Genomic DNA, 27,426 nt, shown 5'->3' on the forward strand with positions numbered 1-27,426 from the left:
ATGGAATCAAGACTTGGAAAACAAAGTATATCCTAACTTTTATGTTTCAATCTTAATATGTTTGCAGAAAAGAGGAAACTACTTCTAAAAAAAAGCCTTCTGAAAGTTACTCTTGTTTTGGGGATGAAAATAGCAATGAATTGATAGTGATATAGAGCTAAATCAACACCAAAAGAGATGTCACTTGCATAGTTTACATATATAATTATCTTGATTAAATTCATAGGATATTTGTATCCAAAATTTCACTTAGGAGCTGAACTTCATTACAGTCAATGTAAAACATATTTGGAGAAAATCTTTCTTCACTTAATAAATGACAGAAATATTTCAAGTAGCTAAGAAAAAAGAGATACAGACTCAACGCACTTGTTTCAGTGCTGCCAAAAAGACATTCTCACTGAAATAATATAACTCTACAAAACTTTTGTTAACAAAATGTTATTTTCTTGTTTTGCCTAACTGCGATGTTTATATTTGTGTTGTGTTTGCACTTTTATGAACACACAGGGGGTTGTGCAAGAAACACGTGGTCTCTGCGTATCAGTCTCAGTTGCACAATACAACATTCCTAAAGCAACAGCATGCAAAAAGCCAATTTCCCCCATTTCATCTATGAAGTGGAGCTGTAATGAAAGACAGGCAATTTACCTGATTCCTGGAGATAGCGATACACCAAGAAATTCACTTCGTCACTGGTTATGCTCATCTTAGCCCAACCTCAATATGATGAGGTTCACGAGAAGTATGATCCACGCTCTGTTCAAAGGGAAAGAAAAGAAGAGATTTTGTTTATCTTGTTTCATCAATAATTTGTTTACCAAAATAGAGGAGGGAGTTGTTAAGGTATTTAAAGGTCTCATATATTTATGTTTATCAGAGCTTTTATGACCCCTTGTGAAACATCCAATAAATACTGTGACTCAAGTACTCGAGCTATATGGTACCTTTTATTTTTAAAGAGTAATACTTCATATATAGAGAGTCAGAGAGAGAGAAAACATTTTAAATCTTGAAAGTCTGTTCAAACGTTAACTCTTTTGCTTGTGTGGCTTTATTACAGTTTCTTTGGACACTACTCTCCATTGCCTGAGTATTTTCTAATCAGAACTGCTAGAAATTTAGAAATTACAATTACCTGTATTATACCAAATCAGATTTTTTTCTATCTCCAAATTTGTAATCCAGTCTTTGCTCAGTAGTTCATCCACTTGAAAGACAGATTTCAGCCTTATGTGTTACACTGAGAACTTACAAAAGGTTCCCATAGAATAGGAATAAGTTTTAATTTAAGATGAAATTACAAATTTTACTACAGGGGTATATGCATACGAAATAAAGCAATATGCCTTGTGCAAGCAGGGAATACTAATATCCTAGCATTATAAAAAGTTATAATGTTATAATGTCTTTGGTGATTAACGATGAGCAAGAATTAAACTTCAGTTATTCACTTATGCAATTGTAACCTTTAGGATGACAGTTTTCCATTACTACTTTGGGTATATACTGTGATAATACACAACATATTGTATTTTAGATGATAAATCTGCTCGGAACATTTTCCATTCAATCTCGATGACAATTCATTTCCTTTTTGGGAATATAATTCAAGTGGTTTGGTTTTCAAGGATGTAAGTACTTTTCAGACATAAACTTTACATCTTCGTCAGCCACAACACATCCATAACCCATCACGCCAAGACTTGCACACAGAAGCGCACGCTCCAGTCTTGTCGTGTATTAGAAGTGAAACCTCGTAGGAGGCTGCTGCTTGTTTCAATTTTCCGTATGTCTCTTCTTGGCAAGCAGAGAGGTCTTTGTTCATCGAAAACCTCTTCGGTAATTCCTGTTGCCTCAAGTAGCACCTGCTACTGAAGGCAACGCTGATCGACTACAAGTTGCCCCTGCTGATGATTTAAACCAGCAGGTCACTCATGACTGTAACAGATGTCTCTGCATATTTATGTAAACGCAGGTCTTTCGAGCCCCATTAGGCCTTTTATTCTCCTGTGCTGCTCTCTTTCATCAATGGCTTAGATGCTGGTTTTCCCATAGCAACCCACACCTTCCTGATTTGCGAGTCTTCTTTCTCAAGTATTCTAGTCTGTATTATTATCACTTGTATTTCGTGGAAGACCAGAAGTAGAAAATATTGAAAATCTTGCAGGCTCAGTTGGGAACATCTCAGCGACTTTGGAAAAATCATCACCCTTCTGCTACGGTGCTGGCCAAAGACAACACCAGCTGTGCTCAACATCCAGCTCTGCCACAAATACCAGGCAAGTCCCTGGAAAGTCATTTAGTCTCTTTCCTATTTCTCATCTGTAAAATGGGCTGAGATTTTGCTACTGCAGAATCAGGAGACTGAAAAGCACTGACATGTGTGCAGGGTTCAGTTCTAAGTGGCTATTGCCTTGGACACAGGACGGGTCAACCTTTCAAGCTGAAGTCGCCGTGCTGCCGGGGAGCCGAGCGCCCCCGGCCGAAGCAGCCGGGCTGACGTGTGGAGCACACGCGCGCGCACGTGTGGAGCCGAGGAGCACGAGGGGCACTGGGGGAACAGCCCCCAACGAAGAACAAAAACAGACGTTCACGGCAACTGTCAGGGCCGTTTTTATCCTCACCTGCTTGAGGAATTGAAATATATTCTTATCATTACTGTAGCCATGACGGCAACGAATCAAGGACCTCTGACAGCTACGGGCTTAAAAAAATACCCAACAAAGCTTTTAAAAAAATATTTTCAAAATAGCAGTTTCAGTATTTGGTGGTAGGAAAGTTGGTAAAGTTGAAACCTCTCGCAGAGGAGGTTTCATCAGTGATGTACTTTGTGGTAAAATGAACCTTATTAATAAAAAATATCAAGAAACTACAAATGCATCCTATTAAGTTAAGACACGAATGTGGCATTTCCCACGCAGGGAGAGTTGCTTTGGGAAAGGGGAGGGAAAGGAGTGCCTTGTTTTGTTTGTTTTCCTAGAGATGAATTCTCTTAAAAGATTTAAAAACAGAGAAAATCAGCCTGATTGCAAAATAAATACTTTGACAGCCGCAGAGAAACCTCCTGAGCAGCTACCTTTGTATCAGAAACCCAAACACACCGAGGAGCTGGATTTACAATGCCTTTTCCCTGAAGTCAGTGAACAGGAATTACTCTGACATATGTGTCGGATCATATCTTTATACACATTGTTACCGTGCCATAAATAACCGGATGATCCCCACTCATATATTTAAGGTTTCTTCCCTGCCACAGATGCCAGCGCAGCAATCAGATACACAACCGTAGAGCTTTTAACCATCCATAATGATCAGAGAGCTTGGCTTTGACCCAGGGAAATCTATTCATTAGAAATTTGGCTGAGCAATGAAAGCCTGTGCTCAATTTCATCAGGAATTTTTTTGACTTCCTTCTTCAGGACAGATAAACACTCGAAATGAAGCAGGCTACAGAAAACATTGTGGGAAGGAGAGAAACACACTTATCTCCAGTGTATCTCTTAAGTCTGATTCATAAGGAACACACAACCAGTCTCCCCCACAATATTTCTAAAATAAAAATACAAACTTCTGTAGAAGGCTCCAAAAGGCTTTAGTTATCATGGGAATATAATTATTTCTGCTAACTGATAGTCTCTTTTTGTTACTGGAGATTAGTATTAGCTAGATTAATACTTTTTTTTATGATACTGATGGGCTTTTGGAGACATTTTACGCTTAAACCAGCAGTAACACATGAACTCTTTACAACCTCCGGCAGATTTACAGAAGCATTTAAACACACTCCAGCTTTCTTTACTTGAAACGCTTTTTCCTCTGCCCAGTTACATATAATACAAATTTCTATTCGCTTCAGCTATGGCTGAGTGATTTGGGCTCTGAGCCTGCAGATATTCAGGAATGTCTGATCATGTGAACAGGGCCTACCAAGGCCATGGATTTCCCAAAGTGTTGTGCACCCCAAACATTCAAAACCCCTCAATAGAGGCTTCTTAAGATCTTGCAAAGGCAATGCAAAATGAAATGTGGCTTGTTTTTGACATTAGCTGCATTCTCCAGGGACAGGCTTGCGGACATGCTGCAGACGCAGGGCCAGAAAGGCGGGTTGGTGGCGCGGATGCCCCTGCCTGCCGCGCTGCTTCGGGGGCTCCTTGGCTTTTACAGAACTAACCCATCGGCAGCCTCAGAGCCAGCTTGGCACTAAGTGGGTAACCAGGGCAGCTTATTTCCTTGAGCACAGCACTGGACTTGGTTTGGCTCCATACACTCACATCCTGCTGTTCTCAAACTTTTCCGGAGCACTGGGGATCTTGTTAATCCAAGGGACTCTGGAGAAGGCAGCCTAGGGTACAGCAGGCACGGCACTGATCAGCTCCATCAAGGCTAGTTTATTTGCACCACGCTCCATGCTCATATAAAGCGATTGCTTTCCTGGCACCATCTTAACACAAATAAGAGAGATCTAACTGAAGAATTGAAGGAAAATCACTTATTAAACTTTGGAATATCATCAAAAGACCCAGCTCCTCTCCCCTCTCTTCTAGATCAAACTCCCAGGGCCCTCCCTGGCTACGTCAGGAGAGGAGTTTACATTTGCTTCTGGAAGCAGCGCTGCCATCCACAGGGAGCGGGAGCCACCCGGCCGTCTCCCCTGCAGGAAGACGGAAACAGGCCAGACAGTGAGAGGAAACAGCTAGAGAGAGGCTTCCTATTTCTGCTTCCGTCTCTCCTGACGGCAATCCTGGTCCTCGGGTTACCTTCTGAGAGAAAAATCAGCAAGCTCCGCTCTGCTTTAACTGAATCCTGAGCAGTCTTCATCTTTCTGGAGGATGCTTTTACTTACTGCTAAACAAATAAATAACAAAAAAGCAACTTTTCTTTTATCTCCTGAAGGGGCTGTACTATTTACCTAGTTATTTGACAATTTTAGGTTGAAATGTCATTTCCCAAGAAAAGTTTTAATAACAACCAGGAAAAAAAAAAAGGAAAAAGGGAAGAAATAGGTATTTTCTTTGAACTGAAAACAGTCAAGAATGAGAGGAGGCTCATAAAAATGAAAACATTTCAGAACATTCAAATAATTAGTGTTTCCAAATCACTGCAGTACTGCACGAGAGCTGACGGACTCATGCTCCTGCTCTCTTACCCACGACGGCGCCATGTGCTGAGCTCCATCTCTGCGGAGCCAGGAGAGTGTCCCGATCAAAAAGAAGGAAATGTGAACCTGAGACGAGCCGAGCTATTCCTTTAGGAGGGCACTGTACACCACATCACTGTTTGCTGTGTGCTCTACAGTTCAATGTGGACCGAGACTTTTCAAAGCCAGGAACCACTCCTCACGAAAGGAGCTGCTTTGTCAACCTCGGTATTTTCTGCTGAAAAACAATTTCAGCAGAAACTTTCCAAGAGCCCTGTCCACATTCGAGATTGTGTCTTACCATAGATTGATCACCTTCAATCAGCAGCTTTTCTCCCGGGAATAAGAAGCTCTCAGGGGCCCAAACCACTGCACTCTTCAGGCTTGTCTTTTATTTCGGCTGTCTTTTCTGGAGGAGCAATTTCAATGCTTCTCAAATCAGAAGTTTGAGAAGAGCATGTTTGGCCCCTTCTCCCTTGGAATCTCTGCTGCCGTTTCTAGAAGCTGCAGCACAAAACCTCTTTCATTGCAAGCACCCGGCCAAGGTAGCGAGCGAATTATACTTCTGTTGCTTACAAGGTACATGGCACGCAAGGCAATTCTTCCCAAACTCCACCAAAACGGGAGTAACCAAAGCAAGGGACAGACAGCCCTGTTCAAAACACAGCCAGGCATCCATGCCCTCTAGACTCCTCCTTTGAGAGGCCTGAACTTGACACCTTCTTGTTTAAGAAAAACAACACGCTGAACATGAAGAGTTGCCCCTTCGGAGGTCATCTGCTCAAGACTCCAGATAAATGGGGCTCACAGCAAGCTGTACTCTACATCTCCCCGGCTCTTCCTCATGGGCAGTTACACGGTTAACTACCGCCGTTCCCCAAAGGAAGCTCCCAGGTGACCTGAATGGTAAAAACAAGGCAATTCCAACCTCACAGAGCCCTTGTACGCGGCTCCTGACAGCTGCTTGCTGATCTCTTTACTTGCCTTACACTGCGTTATTATTTTTGAGGTTTTCTTCATGGAGCTAACATCCAGCTTGCTTTTTGTTTGGCAATAAAAGTGGACATTTTGCAGAACGGGATCATCTCCTCCGAGAAGGGTCAGGGCTGGAGCTCCGCGCTACACGCGTTGCCTCACGGACAGCCCCGTCACTGGCATTTATAGCAGCACAGCAAGGACAGAGACCTCAAAGGGAGAAGGCAACAGGCTTGTCAGAAAACATGAACCGCCAAATGCTAAGGCTGATTCTTCTTATTTTATCCTTTCCCTGCTTTAAAGCCTCACAATATTTATTTACACTGGCCTTCTGCTGGGTTTTACAGACACCGCAGACAAACCAAGCCAACCACAGCAGCTTCAGCCCATGGTCAGCGCTGCTGCGGCCTGAAGGCCGCACGAAGAGCAGTCGCAGCAGCCTCCCTGTCTGTGGCCTGCGGCAAACACGGCACCGATACACACCAGCTCCAGCTCCGACACCCACGTGTTGGGGTGTCTCGTGCAATGAATCACGAATCCGGCCATATCGGAGTTCAGATTCTGGTGCCAGTTGCGGAGAGAGGAGGCAGGAGGAACGTGAACTGCCAACCCGTGGCGGGGACGGACGGACGCGCGGATCGGCCTGGAGCGGGTCGCTCCGGACAGACCGCACGCTGTGGGGCAAATCTGACCAAACGGGAGCTCACCTAAACAAAAGGGTCCAGCAAACTAAAATAAAATCTGAGCTCGGGAAGAAGGTCGGTGGGATACTGACAAAGATCTGCTTCGAACAAAGTAATCGTTAAAAAAAAAACATACTTTCTACTGTCTTTATTCTTTAAAATAATCTGCAAGTAAACATAAAAATTTGTCCTGCCCCGGAAAAATAAAAGCAAATAAAAACTAAAGCACTCATCATTACGTCAAAACTAAAAAAAACCCAAACCTAATAAAATATTAATAAAAAACAGCTTGGCCCATTAAACACTTCAGTGGACATAATTTTGAAATGTTTATTTTTACTGCAGCGTAAGTATTACACTTTAAAAATTACATTTCAAACTGAAAAGCCATTGGAAAAAATCCAAAACTATTTGTTCAAAAAAATGGCATCAGGGTGTATTCTGGCAATCTCTAAGTGTTTTTCAAACTTTTTTTTTTCAATTAACCAAGAATTTCCAGCATTAAATAAGTAACTGACAACAAAACCTAAGTCTTTTATCACCAAATTCCCTGCAATCTAGTTCCTGTATCAAAAGATGCAAAACTGTTTATCAGGTCTTGCTTATAACCTTAGGTTGATAGGCTGTTTTTCATTTCTAGCTGTTTTCCTTAGATGAGCCTTCAGCACTGCAGTTCTACAAGTTCAAGCGGATCTTTTCCGGCTCTCTTTGCTTTAGAGTGAAATGGGTTTTCCTGTACTGGCCTTTCCTTTTTGGCACTTTGCTAAGGGCGGGAGGAAGCAAAGAAAAGCAATCACTCTTCTGAATTAGTGCAATTAGGTTACACTTTTTTAAGAATCTAGTCCTGAGGAGAAGCAATTGCCACTGGATTTCTTCTCTTTTCTTTTACTAGCCAAAAATTGTATTTACACCATACGGAAAGCTCTACAAAGCCCAGAATAGTGGAAGGCTAAAGACACGATAGTTCTACAGCTTGCAAATGAAATTCCTGCTTTAAAATAATAATAATAATAATAATAATAATAATAATAATAATAATAATAATAATAATAATAATATAGAATCACAGATGCATAAGAAATCAAAACCTGCTGTGGGATATAGTTGGAGAATCAAGATGTTTCATGACTCCTGGAACAATTACAGTCAATTTGGCCTGTTGCCACTAAATAGAATGAGGATTTTTTTCCTCCCATGACTACAAAGTGCTCACTCATCTACTTACTGTCTAACCTTTGCAAAGGCTAATTTGGGCAACCTGAGGAACTACTGAATGCGTCCACTCATTTCAAATGAGTTAGTCCAAAACACAGTCATCTGACTGTGCACTTACAGAAGCGTGTGCATGTGCATTCCCATGTTTATAATACAAGAAATATGATTTAAATCTTACAAGCAGAGCTACAAAGTAATAGAGTTCAAAAAAAAAAAAAACAAGAAAGATGGCAATTTAAAAAAAGAGCAATTACTCTGTTGCTATTGTAATTAGAGCATCAATATTTCTTTTTCCTGATTTTTGGCAAGATGAGCAGTATATTTTGCCTCAGTTTACGTGGATGTACTTCAATTTACCAAAACCTCAAAAAAAAGTAGTGAACATTGTCAGTTAATATGATGAGATGTTGTTATATGTTTCTATTGTAGCAGGTCACACTTGTCGGATTGTTTAATTTTCTCTCTGCAACCTCAGATGTGAGCAAAATACCACAAATGAATCTTTGGAACAACCCCACTCGCCATCCAATATATAAAATAAAGCACAATTTATTTTGCTGCTGCTAGGAATTTCTCTAATACTGAATCATAAAGATAACTCAAAGGGAAGTTAGAGAGTATTTGAAACTTGAGCTTGCCTTTGCCTAGGGACCTAAGCAGACGCCTGAGGGTTGTGAGACGGGCTGAGGTCCAGCAGATAACACGTTTGCCTTTGAGGTGACACCCTGTGGCTGGGACAGAAAAGGAGCAATCGCTGCCGTAAAGGCCCGGAGCCAGACGGGATTAGCAGGCAGATGGGATTAGCAGGCATGATGCCTATTCTATATGAGGTAACTCCTTAGCAGAGAACACAAGAGCTATTGGCCTGGAAGGACAACAAGTGAGAGAAAGCATGAATGCCTTGCTTGAAACATGAATATGTGGGTAAGGATTTTAGATTTTTTTAAATTTTTTATCCAGCAACTTTGGTGTGTAAAATGGCAGGACCGCCGGAACAGGGGGCCAGAATCCTGCTTTTCTCCCTTTCCAACCGAGTGGTTAAACCATTAGGCTGCAATCAAGTTGTCTATTGCTGGTTCTTCCTTTGGAAGAAGGAGATAAGGGTAGACTATCTATAAATGACACTTGTGCAACATTTCTCATACAAACTGCCTCCTATAACCACTGAGGCACATCCTAGTTTGAAACACGCACTTGCCACCTGCAGCCTGGAATTGCCTTAGTGCCAGCTGCAGGGAGATGCACGTCACTGTGCCGGGTTTCATGGTCAGGCATGGTAGGGCAGGCACGCCACACGAGTGACGCTGGCGAGGTGACGACGCAGCCGTGTAAACGTAAGGGCTTGGGGACCTCCGTATACCCACAGAGCACGTCTCTGGTGTCACGGCTGTGTCCAGGGCTCCCATGTGCAGGAAACGCTCGAGGCCATGGGCAGAGCGCGCAGCGGAGGCGCGAATGCAGCGCTGACGCTGCGCAGAGGTCTGCTGTCCCGGTGCCTGGTCACTTGTGTTTTACTTCTTGTTTCCCTGAGGCCCAAATATTGGGCTTCAGTTTTGAATTTCATGGTATTTTAGTATCTTTGAGGACTGCTTTCTAGAGCAACAATGAGCAAACAGAGCAGGCAGAAAAGCCCTTCTGGTGCTTCCTCACGTCCATGCCTGCAGCTTGTGCGACGAGTAGAGGGTCGTGGCGGGCGCCGGCAACAAGGGGCACGAGGGGCACGAGGGACACGAGGGACACGAGGGGCGCGCGGGAGACGCGGCCTGGCCGGGGCCTCAAGCAGGGGTGGCCCCAGGCCCAGGGACCGTGCGGTGACGTCGCCGGGGGCGGCGTTTTGTGACCTGCAGCTAATACATTTAGCAGATGCTACTGGGAACAGCGTGATGTTCTTTTTCCATCGTTTGTAACTTCATTTTTAATTTTTTCCTCAGAGCAAGCAAAAGCAATAGACCTTACCACATATTTCAACCTTAAGTTGTTTTCCCTGTAGCACTGCTAAAAGTGAGGCTATTTTCTTTATTTTTATTATTATTACATTAAGCAAAAAAAGGATTTTTCTCATTAGCCTGTAACTTCAAAACAGCTGAAAGGATTATATTCTGAGTTAAAGGGAAAAAAAAAAATTTCAGGCTTACCACATGGAAAATTGTATCCCCTAAACAAATATTTTAGAAAATTTGGATTATGTGAAAGCACAAACTTATACTGGAAACTATTTTGAACTTTTATTACAGCAGATCCCATAGTTTTCTACAAACTATTTATAAACATATTAGCTACAGCTATAAATAGGTTATTCTTTCCTCTCAAATAATCTTAAGAAAATGTTAATGTTAACCTCTGCGAGGAGAAGGATTATACAGTACGGTACAATAGAACAACAGAAAATTAGATACATATATTAAGGATATTACACTGCTATATATTTATACCTTCAATATTAGCTCCTACTGAAAATCTTTTATTTATATATTTATTTTTAATGTGAGCTTCACTAGAGTTATTCCTGGGGACAGGTCATTAAACGCTTCCATATTTTATGGAAAACGCAATACACCTTTTCTTGTTGGAATCTAGAAAGAGGGAAGAAGGATGGGAGGAACATAATTTGCTGTAAATGGATGGCTGTAGAAACTTCTAAGCAAGCACTGAACTACAATATTACTCCTGAGTTACTTTTCTGCATTCATATTGCTACATATTTCATATAGAAACTTCCCATATGTATCCCATGATACAGGGCTTTTGAAAAATAATTCTCTTTAAAAATCAATAAAAGAAACTATGAATGAGTAATCTCAGACTCATGAACACCACCTCAAGCACCGAGTTCAAATACATGGGAATTTTACGATTAGGAGTGAAATTCTGGTCTGATTTTTTTTTTTAATAACATTCCTTTGTGTGATATCAATACGTAGACTGAAAATAGCACAGAAAAATTGAGACACAGCATGGGCAGTTTGATAATCGAAGTTATACAACACTATTTTTTCCTCCATCCCTCTCCTTTTGCATGCTGTTTCTATGTGTTTGCATGCCACAGTCCCGTAGGCAGAGCCTGCCTGTCATTTTATGCTGTCTGGCCTCGTGCCACATTGGTAGGATGGGAGCTGGGAGGCACAGTTGGTGCTTCCACCCTTGTTGCAGGGTGTGAGCCCATCCTCACGAACACCCTGAACTGCGTACGGGGTACCCACAACGTGCCACGGTGCGCGTTCCCTGGGGATATTCCACTGTGGAACAGGAAAGAGAAAACAAGGTGAGTGACCACCCGGTAAAGAACAGGGAGAAAAACGGAGTCGGCCTTCTCAGCTGCTGGGGGTTTGTGCCTTCCCTTCCCTCTCAGACTTTTGGCGGTTTGGTACATTTCAGTTGGGTATTTTGCATTTTTCTTCAATTTGGGGATGGCAGGAAAATGGAGCAAGCAGCCCTCTCAAACAAAAATCTTATAAAGTACCTGTATATATTAAGATTGACAGAGTGATGTCAGTCCATTTTTTTTTTCTTAAGACCTCAATCTTCTGTAAAAAATAGAAAGATAAAGCCCCACATTTCTGGCGGCAGCATTGTGAGGTACTGCACAGCCCCCATGTGAACAGCAAAATCCATAGATTAAAAGGCAACAATAAGAGCAAAGACTTTTTTAACCTACTTTTTATAAGCTAAACAGCCTAGAAACTAAGATGAACTTAAAAATCCTTGGGGAGTCAGAGACAGACATGACATAATCAAAGTTTTTCATGAAAATTTTTCAGCTGAATACTTCTCAAGTCGGATTCTAATATATTATGACACAGTTACTAGTTAGCTCAAGTTAAATAAAAATACTCCCCTGCTTAACATACCAAGATGTAGACTGAAGCTTTAAATCCACACATACAGGGCTTGAAATGTTTTTAAAGGTTTTAATCCCTAGAAAAAGAGCTGTTTCTGCAGAGAATAAAAAGATTCTGAGGTTTTGGCCTTCTCTCCAAGAGGGACTCTAGGGAAGCTAAATAGTCAGGGTTGAAATAGCTATCAACCACACGTTCATCTATCACAAAATTAAGTCCCCAAACATCAGCAGGACTTGGGGTACCTAAAGGCTTGAGGATCACAAGCGGAAAGGGGCCTCAGGAGCTCTCCAGTCCAATCCCTGACCGAAGCAGCTCCAGCTCCGAGGTCCGACCAGGCTGCTCGGGCCTGGCTCAAGGTGGGTCTCGAAAACCTCCGTGGACGGAGAGGTCACAGACTCCTGACGCTCCCCTGAACCGCCTCTTTCCGACTCATCCTGCCCGGTACAGCGCGGAGAGGGCCCAGATCCAGCTCGCCGGCCTCTCCTCATGGTGCCAGCGCTGCCCCTGCTTCGGGACGCTCCAGTTTGTCTGGGTCCGGCCTGGGCCAGCAGGGCCGGAGAGACCCGGACAAAGGGGGCCAAAGGGGGTGTCACCTCCTCCGCGCTCCCATCCTACTGCCCGGGATCCTCTGGCTGTTCTGGTTCACACAGACAGAAATGACAGCAGTTGGAAAGGGCGGAATCTATACATGGCTTTCAAATGAAAAGCAGCATTTGAGCAACTGGATATAAACTTTCTTCCGAAATAGAACAGTTCTGCCTGCTACCATCTTTCCTAATTTTAGTCGGAAAAAGAGTTTTATTTGGAAAAGATAATGTTGAAAAGTAGATGGGTAATACTCAGTACAGTCATGCTTAGAAGATATTCTAAGGATACAGTAACCATGTGAGGCTTTTTGCCATCCAACTCCTGGAATGTAATTCTCAAACGTTAGTTAGCTATTAAATTCCCTCTGTGCAGAGTGGGGAAAGTTATGCGCCTCTTTCATAGATTTATGTGTTTTCCTGTAGCCATGGATTAGGCACTTGTCTGAGCCTGGGATTCATTGCTTCTAATTTCCCCTCCAAACCTAGGACTCAAATTGTATCTTTGGCTGTAGAGAACTCAAGGTTTTTATTTGAAAAAATATATGTATATAGGAGAAAGGTGGCAGTGAAAGTGGTATAAGAAATTTAAGAGAGTAGAGGTTAAAATATTCCCTTCAGAATTAGCAGGTTCCAACTTGCGTTTCCCGCTCCCAGGGGAGCCGGCTCCACACCTGGTTACGGGTTGTTGAAACGGTGACTCCGGGCAGCAAGAATGTGACGTTCACGGGGGGAAAGCCGGGGGGAACCGAGATCAGTAGCTCCTGTGGAGGATTCCGTGCTACCATTGCAGACATTTTGCAGCCGAATAATGAACGATACACATCCAATTTTTCAGTGTTAGTGAAAAATATATGTAGGAAGTACGAGCATTCAATTTTTATTTATCCTTTCACTTTTCGGTATTTCTTTTTTTTAAAAAAAAACATATGTTTTTCATTTCCTTATGAAGGGGAGATAATTCTAGTCTTTGCTTCTAACCGAAATTCAAGATTCTTTGTAGCTGTTATGCAAGGAGCAGACATCAACACCTATATTTAAGTGTGACACACTATAAGCTTATATTATCACTTATAATTTGACTACACTTTAACTATTTGGACTGTAAAGCGCCATGGTGAGTGTTTGCCTCAGGCTAAATTTCTCTGGAAGGCATGAGCAAAAATAGCTCCGTCTTCAGAGTGAAGCTAGGGAAAAATACAGTTTTGCTGGTATTTATACAGCTGGTTCAACAAGAATCTCTAGTGCTTCCATACTTTGGAGCAGGGACTTGACATTTGGCAGAGAGGTTGCTCTCATGGCAAGGAAGTGCCTTTTCCATCGCAGTGAAAATCCACATGAATTTGTCTAATATAAAAACCTCTTGGAGACACTACTTGCATATGCTCTGCACAGGTTTGTCAGAGGTCTGTAATTAAATGATCAAAATATTTTCCTTGCACTAACTTTGCCCCACACTAATGCGACAGGAGCTTAGCATCTTTTTATGTAAGGAAAGCAGATACCTGATGATACAGGGGAAAGGGTGAGGGATGGGATAGAAGACAGTTTCAGACCAAGAGACGACGCAGCTGGTTTTACTTACACAAGCAGCATCACTAAACCACTCTTTAGAGATAGCGGAAAATAAGCTTTCCTTCCAAGGAATTTTTCAGAGGAAAAACAATAATGAAAAGCTAAAAGTCTACACCCCAAATATAACACTGACTTTTAAATCTCTGTTGCCCTTATTACTAATTTTATCAGTAGACTATTCCTGCATAGTCAGAAAATGTGACCTTTTGTGTGTTTTTGCTGCATTTAATAGCCAGTCTTAATTGTATTATTTTTAAGAGTTCATGATCAGGACTGAATCCAAGCATTCAATTATGAGCTATAGTTAGTTAGACTTGGGGCTTTTTAAAAAAAAGGTCATTTTTTGACAGAAGGTAGATGATATTTTCCCTCCTCTTTTTTTTTTTTTTTTAAAGAATATATTTTAAAAGCATATCTGTTTGCTTATAAAGACCCTTGTTTGACTTTGGTCAAATTAAACTGGGAAATCACAAAATTTTCAGCATTTAGTGAACTGCTAATACTTAGTCAGCTCCTTTGAACACCAGAAACGCCTGCAAAAACACACGGTTTAATTCATGCTCATTCTCAGGCATTGGAATTAAAGACAGAAAAGCAATAATTTTTTTTTTCTAGCTGAGTCACACATGTTTAAAACACAGGGTTTTGAGGAGGTCCATTTTTTGAGCCTTTTCAACTGTCACAGAACGATATTTTTGTACTATGAACTAAACAGAGGTGATCAAATAAAATGTGCCAGTGAAGAGCCTATACTTATGTTTTTATTCATTATAAACTTGTACAGATTTGATCTGGAGGCTGAGAATAGGGTGATTCTAAATCCTACTGCCTACCAAGGAAATGAAGATTTATAGCTAAAGCCTTCACAACTGATGCAGTAAATCATTCCTATTTCTACTTTTTTAATAGACATCTAAAAGATTTGCTTCATGTTTAGGAATTCTTACAAATCCAGAGGCTCGAAAGATGTTTTTTCCCCACCCAATATATTGATGCCGATAATCTCCCTTCACATCCAGTATCTTATGAAAGAAAGCTCAAAGAAGAGATTTGTCCAGACTTTATGTTTCACATTAATACACCATCATTTCCTGATATGAAAATAGTGGTATGTTCTTTTTCAGAAAACGACAACAACAACAACAGAAGATATTCTGTAATGAAATTTCACTATGTGACTACTGATACTTTAAATGCAGACTCATATGCAAATCTTGCATAAATATGTATATATTTATGAACATATCCATATAGCACTTTCTATCACATAACCAGAACCAAGCATCTTAGATTTCTCTTTGGTAATAATTTCAGCAAGTCTCAAGGCCAAAGAAAAATTGATAGCGATAAAATTTGAATTTCCTTTGGAAGGATTACTGCATAGAAAGCAGGAAAATGAAGTAGAAAAATTCCATTAATTAAACCATAACATTGGGTGTTTTCATTCAACTAATAATGATAATAATATAAGAAAAACATAGTTTTGCAATCAGTATTTTCTTTAATATAAGGAGATGCAGATATACAAAACAAATAAATCACTGACTTAAAAATAATTCTAATTAAGCAGCCTCATTATTCCACTGAATATATGGTCATATTTGATTTATATTTGTCAACCATCTAGAGTCACCAAGAGGCAATGGTATCTATTGACATTATACAGGACCCTTAGAAGTATTTTAGTTAATATAAGTAAGTCAATCAGGAAGAGAATAAGAGAATGTCTCAGTGCCCATAATCACTTGTCTAAAAAATTACTTGGCTGCAGCAGATTTCCTTTCAGGTGGGGGTAACTGGTTTATCTGCAGAGTAATGCACAACTTCTATTAAAACTTTCTTTATAAGGAGCTTTTTACTAAGCGGGATACCTCTGCCTAAGGTTATGCTGTTGACAAGTTACTTAACCCCCCGTGGCTGGAACGCCTTTGAGGTGAAACCGAAGGGGTGCTGGCACCTGTAAGCACCGGCCCACAGGGCAGGGGACCCTCAGACACACACATCACAACCCGCCCCGCACACCTCATCGGGCACCATGAGCAGCGCCAGGGCCGCCGGCTGACGCTGCCCTTCCCAGGCCCGGCGGCTGCAGCAGCCACTTCTCTTCCACAAATGGGAACCCCTTCCCAGGGACGAGGCCGCGGAAGCAGCCGAGAGGCAGCTGGAGCCTCTGCGTGCACCAGGATCCGAGCAGGGCTTGAGCTCCGGGGCCCAAGGGGCTTCTTGGGAGGGCGAGGGAAGCGATGGGCGCAGGCGGCAGTAGAGGAAGGGCCTCCTGCCCGGAGCCGCCCGCGCACGGGCACCGCGCGCCGCAGAGGGCTGAAGGAGCCAAGAAAGCGGGAGCAGAGGGCAGGCAGCCTGGCGAGGGCAGGAAGAGGCGAGGGCTTCCCTCCCAGGGCAGGGAAATGGCTTCCAATTTAATTCCCGCCCTTCAGTTTCATTGTGTGACGGTATTCAGGAAACACCACTTACTTTAATTACAGGTGGGGTCCTAAAGCAGAACTGCTTCTCCCACTAGTCCCTATTTCAAGGATTTCACAACTTCCCGAAAAACCCACATCACAATCCCCTACTAAAACCAGCCAGAAGTGCTCACAGACCTGAAAAAAAAATCACCTTAACCTGTCCCCTCCACCAAATCTTACATGGCAGTGAGTCTTGTAACTAGTTTTCATTCCACCTGAATCAGGGCCTGTTACTGATGCCAACATAAAATGACATTTTCATCAAAGAAATCTCTTAGGTTGAAGCTCTTGTGCCAATCTCAAACAGATTACAGATAACAGATAATCTGTAACAGATTACAGATTTTTTTAAAAAATATTGTAAACAAATATTCTCAAGGCAGAATCTGAAATATTACTAATATTAGCCAATACTATCTGCTACATCTATTATCTAATACTATCTACTAGTAATATCTGAAAACTTTTGTCTTCATTCAGATAGCAAGTCCAGCTGATCACTAATGCTGTAAAACAGCACAAAATAACCGAGTCTTGCCCACGCAGTATTGGCACACCTCTGGAAACAAAAGAGAAAAAAAAGGAACTTTGGGGTACAGAAAATACGCCCCTTGTTTTTCTTCCGAGTTGGAAAGAAGTATAGCTTTGTTTTTCTCTTTTTACATTTTTTTTACAATTACAACATAAGGAAACATGCAGGAGACCAAGAGCTGCAAGCACCTCTCATGTTCGTTTAGAAATCAAACTCTCTCTTAAATCTAAATTCCTGAGCTGCTCCTATTTTCTATGCATTGGCATAAATTTTAGCTGAATCTGGAAACGACTGGTTGACCAGCTGGGATGGTGATGGCAGGAGGAATGATTTGGGACATAAAATTTGCTCCTAAGGGATTGGCGATGCAATGGCTTGGGCCTGTTGAGGCAGCCACCAAGGATAAGATAGATATAGCTAGTTTTTACTGAATTTATATGACCTGTATACACCACTGCTCTGGTGGCAATATAAATACAGGAGAATTAATGAGAAATTAATGAGAAAACATGCAAGTCCTTCACACTAATACTCTCTTGTCAATATAGCGACAGTTTTCGAAGTCATAAATGCATCGTGGTATTTAGAAGCTCAGTGTTAAATTAGACCAGGGAGGTGGTTTATGAGCGTTCTCTTAGCAGCATCTCCTAGGCTTTCTGGTACCATCTGAAACAGTGTCTGGACCGCTGGACCTACCCGCCAGACAGCCTCTGGTGGGAGCTTTAGCCAGCACATCCATTAACTTGTTGCCACTAATTTGCCACACGGAAAATGTGGCAGCCATTGCGTACATTTGTGTTTCCAATAGGAGCCATTCAGGTATGATCCTTTGTTCAAGTTGTGCTCAACAGCTCTCACTGTGAAGGTCACCTGCAACATGGAAATGCTGCACGGAAGACTAGTTGGTGACATCTCCTCTACTACTTTTTCTTCTGTATGTAAAATGTGTAATAGAATTTCACTATCTATGTCTGTTTCTGTTTGATTAGCATTCTTTCTAGACTGGATTTTTTAAAAAATAAATGCAGGTAACATTTGCCAGGGCTTAAGTCACATGCTCTGCACTCCTGCAAGTCAACAGAAATTTTTTAGTCTGTTTTATAAGTTATTTTTATACAAGATCATAATACATAGCATTTGCAAGATGGTTGAATAAATCTGACATGCATGTAGCACAATGTAGTTACTTATATGACAAATCTAATATTACTTCATTTAAAAACTTTATTCTTCATATGTGACTTGTCTCGCAATCTGTTCCAGAACCATCAAGCCTAAATCTTAAAATATTAAAAAAGAATCTTAACATTTCCACTAGCTACCAGTGAAAAACTTCAGTTCCCACAGGGCATTCAGAATGGCCAAATCCACGTGGTCCAAAGTGTCCTTGTGGATGAAGCTCCATGGGAGACCAGGATGAAAGAGCACAGTTATTTCCCAACAAACTTGACATTGTTTTGCCATTTCCTGAATGAGCATATCAATCCTTGGCCACCACACAAATCAGCTAGTAAGGACAGGCTATTTTTATAGTTCCCAGATGGTCTTTATGTACTTTCATGCACGACATGAGCTTCACAGGATACAACCACTCTGGCGACCTTGGTGCATGCGAAACGGCTCTCTCTGAGCAAAGGGAGGTGGGAGCTGGTGTTGTGCACATGGGTACATCTATTCATAGTTACGCCATGCACTTTAGCTAGCACTACATCACTTTATTTTCACAGTGTACCTTGGCATTTGTCACTGGCAGGAGTTCAACTTGTGTCGTAAAACCCAAACTGTCTCCAGTTTCAGTTCATTCGAGTTATCTGCTGCTTCCAAGGGGAAATGTGACGAGCAATTTGCACGCGGAAGTCGGCTGGTGCTTGTGACCCCGGCAGCACATTTTGACAGCAAACACTCCCGCAATGTTACCCGTTTCTGAAATGAGACTGCAGCTACTCTTGATACTCGGTGCCGCTGGGTGAGAAGAGCTAGTGACGAAGCACGGCTTGAACTTTTCCAAAAGGTTCCCTCCAGGCTGACCTCATGTAGCCTTAGGAGAAACCTTGCACAGCCTTACAACAAACAAGAAAAATCTCTGCATTTTCTTACATTCAAATAGTTTGGCCTTGCCATTACTAAAACTCCTTGATTGAAACACAACAAGCAACTATCTTCATAAAACCCAACAAAAACCACTCCGCTAATTACATTCCTTTCTGGAGAAAATCAGTCATTCACACAGATTGCTGCTAGGTAAAATCAATGTTCTATATAATGAACAATAATTCACGTACAATGGGCACAAAGAGTGTAAGTCCAAGCAATAAACCATGTTTTTTTTTTTTTATGCAGTCAAGATGCTTGTGGCGTGTGAAGGGTTCTTTCACTGAAGGGCAGCAAAGAGCAAATCAGGACCATATCTGGGGAGCCAACAGAGGTGGTGGATCCTGTCTGACAAAAATAAACATGATTGTTTATCTACACAAATATGTTAGTTATGGGGAAAGGATTTGAATAGTGTCCCTGGTGCTGCAGTTGCCCTTTTTGGCTCATTACTGCGTAGCTGCAGGCCATGACTGAAACCAAACGACACATCAACGAATGGTATTGACACATGACAGAGGAGGCTCACAGAGACGGGGATGTAACTAAGACAGCCCATAACAACTTCTCTCTGACAACTATTCTAGGCACTCGTTACACTGATTATCATATCCCACTCCGCTTCCGTGTGCTACTGAAACCTACAACTTGAAGAAAAGGTGATGACGATGATGACGAGTGGCATGTTGGTTTCAAATGGGTTTATATTTAGAAGATGAGAAGCATCTGACGGAGATGGAAAGTGCAAAGGCAAAGCTAGAGTGCATACAGAGCCACAGGACGCAGAAAGCAAGGGCTGCCACATGCCTTTGCTCTCTCATGGAAGAGCTTAGGAATTTATTTTAGCACTGCGTTGCTACACGAGCTACCGCAACATGAGCTGCAGGGCTGGTAGGAAACAAACGGATCCAGAGGAGGAGCCTGGCCCCGAGGTGCGGCCCCCTCGCTGACGGGCCTCGTGACCTGGATTTACACCCCCTGAACTGGGGGGTTTTGTCAGCTCCGGGGAGCGGGAGCGACCACGGCTTTCACAGGTGGAGGATGACATGGAAGTAACACCAGGCAGTGGAAAATATTCCCATTCTGCCTGCCTCCACCACCACCCCAGTGCTGGCACAGAGGATCTCTCCAGACAAGGAATGCAGGTGTCACTTATGTCCTACAATTACAGAGGAATATTGTGTGCTATATTAAAAGAGAACTATGGAAACACTGATTTATTTTTCTCTCCTTTACTAGAGAGAGAAATCCCTTTTTAGAAAGAAAGAATTTCACTCGGGTTTGGCAATCTCGCTTTAGCTCTCAGCTGAAGTATCACAGTTTGAGCACCCTCAGGAGCGAGATGGATGGTAAACAGCGTCCACTGGGAATCCGGTGATCGAGTACAAATTGCTCATGTCCATTGACACGCTTACGGGAAAGGCCGCGTCGTGCAGAGACGAAATCACAGAATCACAGACTGGCCGAGGTTGGAAGGGACCTCTAGAGGTCATCTAGTCCAACCCCCCTGCTCCATCAGGGACACCCAGAGCACGTGGCACAGGGTGGCACCCAGGCGGGTTTTGAAGATCTCCAGAGAAGGAGACTCCACAGCCTCTCTGGGCAGCCTGTTCCAGGGCTCTGAAATCCTGGGTCACAACGTGTCTGCTCTGGCCCGTGCAAGCTCTCGCCACGGACACGGCCGGACTTCCCACTGGAAATCACTGTGTCTGTTCTGTCTGCACCCATAGCATGCTCGTCAAAAAAAAAAAAAAAACACTCAAAATCATTTACACAGCGAAATATAATTAAGAGAAGGTATTTCAAGCTTGCTCTATATTGCCTTAGTGAGCTTGTTTTGTAATTCAAAACAAGAGGACCTAAGTAGTTTAAATTGAAAACTGATTTCTGAAGATTAGATTTGACTCTCAATTCCAACTCAAGAACCTTGGGAAATATTACTTAATCTCTCTGCTGACAGCTCCCCACCATAAAGTGCTTTATAATAATTCACTTAGGGTTCACCTACCTCATTAGTATTTTGTGATAATTAGCTGGACAATATTTACAAGGAAAAATGAAATGAAAAGCACTGAGTAAATGCAAAACTTACTTATCAGAGGATATAAACCACCACAGGTCTTCACTTTAAAAATCCATTCAAGAAACATCATCACCACAATAATAAAAAACAACCCTGACTTTGAATTCAAGGTTGATTAACTTTCGTCACACTCTCAACCTTCCAGCTTCCTGCTAATTCAAATTATTAATTGGCAGATATCCAGAAGAAGCAGGGGAGGGGAAATCTAATTTGTATATGTACTTACACAACTGAAAACTCCCTTTACAATGGCTTATCTCCCTATTCCCTCTGTTCACCTTCCAGAAAAGCAGCAAAATAAGAGCAAAGAGCATTCTTTTCAGTAGCAAAGAATGAAGTGCCAAAAGTATAAGCTGCTCTTCAGCAACTGCAGGAACGCACGTCCTGGCCTTTGCCCCTCCTCCCTCGTTTCCATCAGCAGTAGGAGGCATTTTCTTAATGCTGCACGACACGGCACGTCCTTTGGAGAGCAAAGGCAAAGCCTCTGCCGCAAAGAACCTGCATTTAAAGCTCCGAAGCAGCCCGGGTTGGTGAAGCGAGGATGAGCCCCTGCTGCTCGGAGAGGCAGAGGCTTGCGGAGCCCGCACGCCAGGGGAGAGATAAACCGCTCTCCTCACTCGTTCAGCCTGCTGACGTTACCTCCCATGATTATTTTTGTCTTTTATTTTTTATTTGTGATGCTTTTAAAATTTCCCCATTTCCCCCCAGGGTTTGAGGCATTCAGAACTAAGGTTATTTATACGCTGGGGTGGCTGAAACTTCGCAGTTCCTGGCCACAGTTGACTAGACCTTGCAATATTTGTAGCATCTGCCGAAACCAACGCTTGACTTCTTCTTTATCACATAGCACTAATTAGATAACTGAAAAAAAAGAAAGAAAAACAAACAAAAAAGAGAGAAACCGCATCATCTGCCTTGTGTAGATGGTCACAATTTACCGCTACCGTCAAAAGAATAAACAGTAAAAAAACCAAACTCAAAAGCTCAAACTGAACTGTGCCAGGCTGCAGAGGCCTCCAGGAGGGCGCTCAGGATGGTTGACGGGCGCTGCGACGCTGTCCCCTCCGCAAACCCCACGGCTCCCGATGGGCAGCGGCCAAGGCCCGGCACGGGGGAGCCCGCGGCTCGCGGGACGCTCGGGCACGGGCGGGCAGACGCGCTACACAGCGCGGCCTGTACGGCCTCTGCGGTTGGTGAGGTTTTGCACTGCTTGCTACATGACCCATAAAAGCTCTGAAAAAAGAAAAGGCATTGTGAATTTTGTAGTTGCTTTTCATGATATTATGTCCATAGAAAAATTGCGTTTTTATTGCTCTGCCTCAAAAGTGGGAACCAAAAGCTAACCGGCGTGATTGGCTTTCCTCATACTTCACTGTGAGTTAAGAGGAGGTCTCCAAGGGAAATTTGCTCAGAGTCTTTAAGTGCAATGCCCCTTCCAGCAGGATTCTCACCATATGTAAAGCTGTATCTGACTGGAGCTTGGTCAACAGCGTTCCTGTAAGTTATAGTTTAGAGTCTCTTGTCAGTATTATTCTGGCTAATACTGAAAAATACAGTAAAAGGAACTTGCTGTTACGTGCAACAGTGCCACTTCTGAGTATATGCTGAAGATACTCAGAAATACATCTTCACAGTTACTTTGTAGAATCTGAATGCAAATTAGAGGGCACCATTTAGCCTTTAACATAATTAAATATCCTTTGAACATGAGGGAAGTAACAATTTATTTCAATTCCCAATTCTAACATGTCAAAACGCATTGCATCATTATGCAAAGCACATTTTTCAAATGCCGCCCATCCCCAAATCTTTAGGTATTCTGAAATAACTATTCTGACAGTTAGTTAAAAGAGCGAAATAATTTCAGTTGTAGTTTAAACTGGCTTGGAAAGAGGATGCACCCTGTCATCACTTTCCCAAGCCCCGGGGCTCTACAAAATCCAGTCACATCTGCACTGCATACAGTAAGTTACCACATCGTGTTTTCAAGTCTTGACCACATCCTTTTACCTCCATTTTAGCTTGGTGGGTCTAATTTAAGTAGTGGCTTACTAATTAAACGAATAAGCATGAAAAAAATGCCAGCAAAAACGATCAGGAATCAAGTCACAGTGGTCGGACTTCCCCAATGACCAGATCAAAGTTATTATAGATCAGATCGACACAAACAGCAGAATTTTAAATGCAAAGATTAAACGATCAAACATAGCTGGTGAGCAAAACCTATTAAATATAGCTCCTATTAAATGCACAGGAAGTAAGATATTGGTAAGAATTCTACTGATATCACAGCCAACCTTTGTTATCAAGTTTGTTCATTTAGCACTTCCTATCTTGATTGGGTGAAATACAAATATGGATGGGGGAAGCAAAAGATTGAGCTTTTTAATTCCAATAACGGGCTGAAAAGCCTATTGATTAGGTGCCACTGCACACCATTCACAAATAAATCATTTGTTCTCAATGGTTAAGCTGAAATTACTAGCAGGAGTTGACTCTGCTTTCAAAGACATGACCCAAAATCTTTTTATATACTGTTTAACACTCAAGGAGAAAGGAGGTAAACTCTGTGGGCAGAACATTAATTTTTATGTGTTATACCAATTAAAAACTGCAAAAGTCAACCGAAATCTGTTCTGCGTTGCTCCCAACAAAGCAAAGAGTGGTAAATAAAGGCAACTACTCAGATGACGATATGTGAGGCACAATCATTTGGTTTTAATTATTTTTAACTCCCCGTCTTCAGCCCCAGACCACACAGAACACAGCAGCACAAAACGCCATCGCAGACACATGAACCAGTCTAGCTACAGCAGCTGGAAGCAGCTCTGACCCCGGGTGGTGCAGGTGAAGGGACCGGCCTCGTGCCGGCCACCACGGGGATCTGATGGCGGCTGCCACGGGGGAGCAGGAGCCGTCGAGACCTCCTGTCCTCACAACGCTTCTAGCTAAACACCCAGCCTCTGTGAACCTGTTTCAGGCCTTTGATATCTTTGCAAGAGAAACGGCAGCAAAAAAAGAACTATGCGGGTTTCCAGAACACCAAGAGACCACTTGATGAATCAATTTTGTGCTGTTCAAAATCTCTTTGTATCTACTGAAAAAGTGTAATTAAAATTGTATTATAAATAAGATCTGGGGCTAAATTTAATGGCAACTATAACAAGTGGGAACAAAGTCACAACAAAAAACATATACCTAAAATATTTCTTCAATGAAGTAGTAACAAATGTGCCAGAGTACTAGAAATCATTTCCTCTATTGCCATAAAAACAAGACTATTCCCATTTTACTCTCTCCTTCCAAGGGGCATTCAATTCTTCCACTGCATAGGAACAATGGCTCAAATCAATACACATACAATCCAATTTGTGTCCAATATACTTGTGCCAAAATTTCAGCAACAAAACCCGACGTTCCCTCTCCTGAGAAATCCTCCCACAAAGGCAGCGCCGTGTGGGGAGATGAGCGCATGCAGAGACGAGCAGGAGCCCTGCGGGTGCCCACGGCCCCACGCGCAGCCCCACGGCCCTGCACGCAGCCCCACAGCCCCACGCGCAGCCCCACGGCCCCGCGCACAGCCCCGGCCTCCAGAGAGGCCCTGGGAGCGGTTGCCCAGAACGCACGGCCTCGCGGGAGACGCTGCAGTGCCAGGAGGAGCGGGAGTTGGCAAAATGTCTATGGTGGTGGAAGATATAATACCAAAAGAAAGAAGGAGGGAGGGAGGGAGGGAGGGAGGAAGGAAGGCAGGAAGGCAGGCAGGAAGGAAAGAAAGAAGGAAAGAAAGAAGGAAAGAAGGAAAGAAGGAAGGAAGGAAGGAAGGAAGGAAGGAAGGAAGGAAGGAAGGAAGGAAGGAAGGAAGGAAGGAAGGAAGGAAGGAAGGAAGGAAGGAAGGAAGGAAGGAAGGAAGGAAGGAAGGAAGGAAGGAAGGAAGGAAGGAAGGAAGGAAGGAAGGAAGGAAGGAAGGAAGGAAGGAAGGAAGGAAGGAAGGAAGGAAAGAAGGAAGGAAGGAAGGAAGGAAGGAAGGAAGGAAGGAAGGAAGGAAGGAAGGAAGGAAGGAAAGAAGGAAAGAAGGAAAGAAGGAAAGAAGGAAAGAAGGAAAGAAGGAAGGAAGGAAGGAAGGAAGGAAGGAAGGAAGGAAGGAAGGAAGGAAGGAAGGAAGGAAGGAAGGAAGGAAGGAAGGAAGGAAGGAAGGAAGGAAGGAAGGAAGGAAGGAAGGAAGGAAGGAAGGAAGGAAGGAAGGAAGGAAGGAAGGAAGGAAGGAAGGAAGGAAGGAAGGAAGGAAGGAAGGAAGGAAGGAGGAAAGAAAGAAGGAAAGAAAGAAGGAAAGAAAGAAGGAAGGAAAAGAGTTGATGGATTGGTATTTACACCTACCACAGAATTTGAACTAGGCAAGAACAGGCTTAATCTAGTTCAGAGAGAGCATTTTCCCCCATTTCTGGATTTTGGGAGCACTAGTTAATCAGTATTTATGGAGCGCAAATACTCCGAGGAAACAAATCACCAAATCCTCCCCTCCAAGCCCCAAAGTGGGGCTCCCTCCCTCCCTCCCAACTTCCCCGATCCGATCGCTCCCACGGATCCCTTCCTGCACCCCGCAGGGCACAACCTGCCGGTCAGCGTCGCTGCAGAGAGCTCGCACTCCTGACTTGGGTTGCTCTGACCCTGGTCTGTTTAATTCAAAACTGGGACTTAGTTTGTCGCATTCTTTTGAATGATCTCCACATAATTTCTGAGATTTACTTACAAGCACGAGCTTTCAGTCTCTGAAGCTTACAGAGAGTTGTTCCTATTGACTGACTTCTAAAATGTTACCTAATTAGTTTGTACCTAAATGTTACCTAAGAAGTGGGATGCAAAATATATGGACCTATTCCTAAGCAGGTGATTTACAAAAATCTATCAGTAGTTAGAGAGAACCTAATGCATACACCGAAAAGGAAAAAAAAGTTTCTCCAATTTACTACTATGTACAGATTAATCAAGTCAAATAGCTTAAAACAGAAACAGTGCACTATGATTCACAGTACGACTAAAAGTTAGAGATGTTAAAAAAGGGAAAATGACAAAAATATTGGAATGGTATTGCTTAATCTGGAAAGGCCCAAATAAATGCTTGTGGAAAACCTTTCAGCTAGAAGAGGCCTCACAGTTTACCAGACATCAAGTTTAGTCGCAGTCTTATTTCATCAGAGCTTAACTTTCTGCTCCAAAAAGAGAGAATTTGCAAAAAGCTGACAAAATTGATGCTGTAAAGAGATGCTATTTTTCTAAAGCCTGAAGTAATAATTTTTTAAAACATGGAAGAAATTCACATATGAGAAGAAAAAAATTTTGGAAGAGCGTATTAAGCCTTATATGACCAAAGATCTTTAATGTCTGTATTCACGGAACAGAATCATGTAAGTAGCACTTAGACGCCACTGTTTAGGGCAGAATTGCAAACTGTATTCAAAAAGGTGCACCACATCCTTCTTCTTCACCGATAAAAAGACTAACATTTTTGCATGATTCAGAGACAGCAGAGCAAGAGGCAGAAACAGCAGCAGCTCCAAACCCATTTGACCGCTCCGGCTGTATTTAAACACCATTAAGAAGCAAGTCCCTGCTATATCCTGCCATGTGTGGGAGAAAGAGCCTTTTGGAACCAGCCATCTACAAGTTGCCATTGCATACAAAAGCTATTAAATGTGTTGCGTACTATATATGCATCTAATTAAAAGATCATGGGAAATTAATGTATAGTGTAAATATTTCACCATGAAAGTAGAAATATTATTTCACTGGCAGGCCAATTCCTGTCCTATGTGAGCAGCAGGTAAGTGCTGTGGTCAACCTATTAATGAAGTCCTTGGTCAATAAACAGTTAAAGGGAAGCTTTAACTGTTTTATTTCTAGTATTTTCCATCATGCTAATCTAAGCTTTTGCTTGGCACCTAATACCATATTTCAATACTATATTTCTTGAACCTACTGGAATCAACAAGAAAGGTGCCACTGACTTCAGAGCAGCTATTACTGGTAAACATGGATATAGTCCAGTGAAATATGAACACTTCAAAATGCAGCATCTTTGCTTTTTTGATGGTGAAGAATACTGCGAGTCAGACTGGCATCCTCTGTGTATGGGGGAAAGCATAAATATATTGTATGTTGACCGCTTTGTAATGGTGAATATAATGATTATTTAAACTTATGATCTCAGAAAAAAACACCTTTTTTTCTATTTTCCAATCATGCAGTG

General features: G+C 42.4%; 1 protein-coding gene across 1 annotated transcript in view; it reads right to left on the minus strand.

Annotated features, from left to right (window-relative positions):
* TBL1X (transducin beta like 1 X-linked) overlaps positions 1-27,426 on the minus strand; it is a 133,682-nt gene that overhangs the window by 51,392 nt on the left and 54,864 nt on the right. Inside the window, exon 3 of the mRNA XM_088520243.1 lies at positions 652-759. Coding sequence (XP_088376369.1) covers positions 652-709 — 58 coding nt within the window. The 5' untranslated portion in view covers positions 710-759. The remainder of the gene's footprint in view (positions 1-651; positions 760-27,426) is intronic.

This window comes from Tinamus guttatus, unplaced genomic scaffold, assembly GCF_059628265.1.
Source record: "Tinamus guttatus ecotype Peru unplaced genomic scaffold, ASM5962826v1 Tinamus_guttatus_pri_ptg000083l, whole genome shotgun sequence".
NCBI classification, from domain to species: domain Eukaryota; kingdom Metazoa; phylum Chordata; class Aves; order Tinamiformes; family Tinamidae; genus Tinamus; species Tinamus guttatus.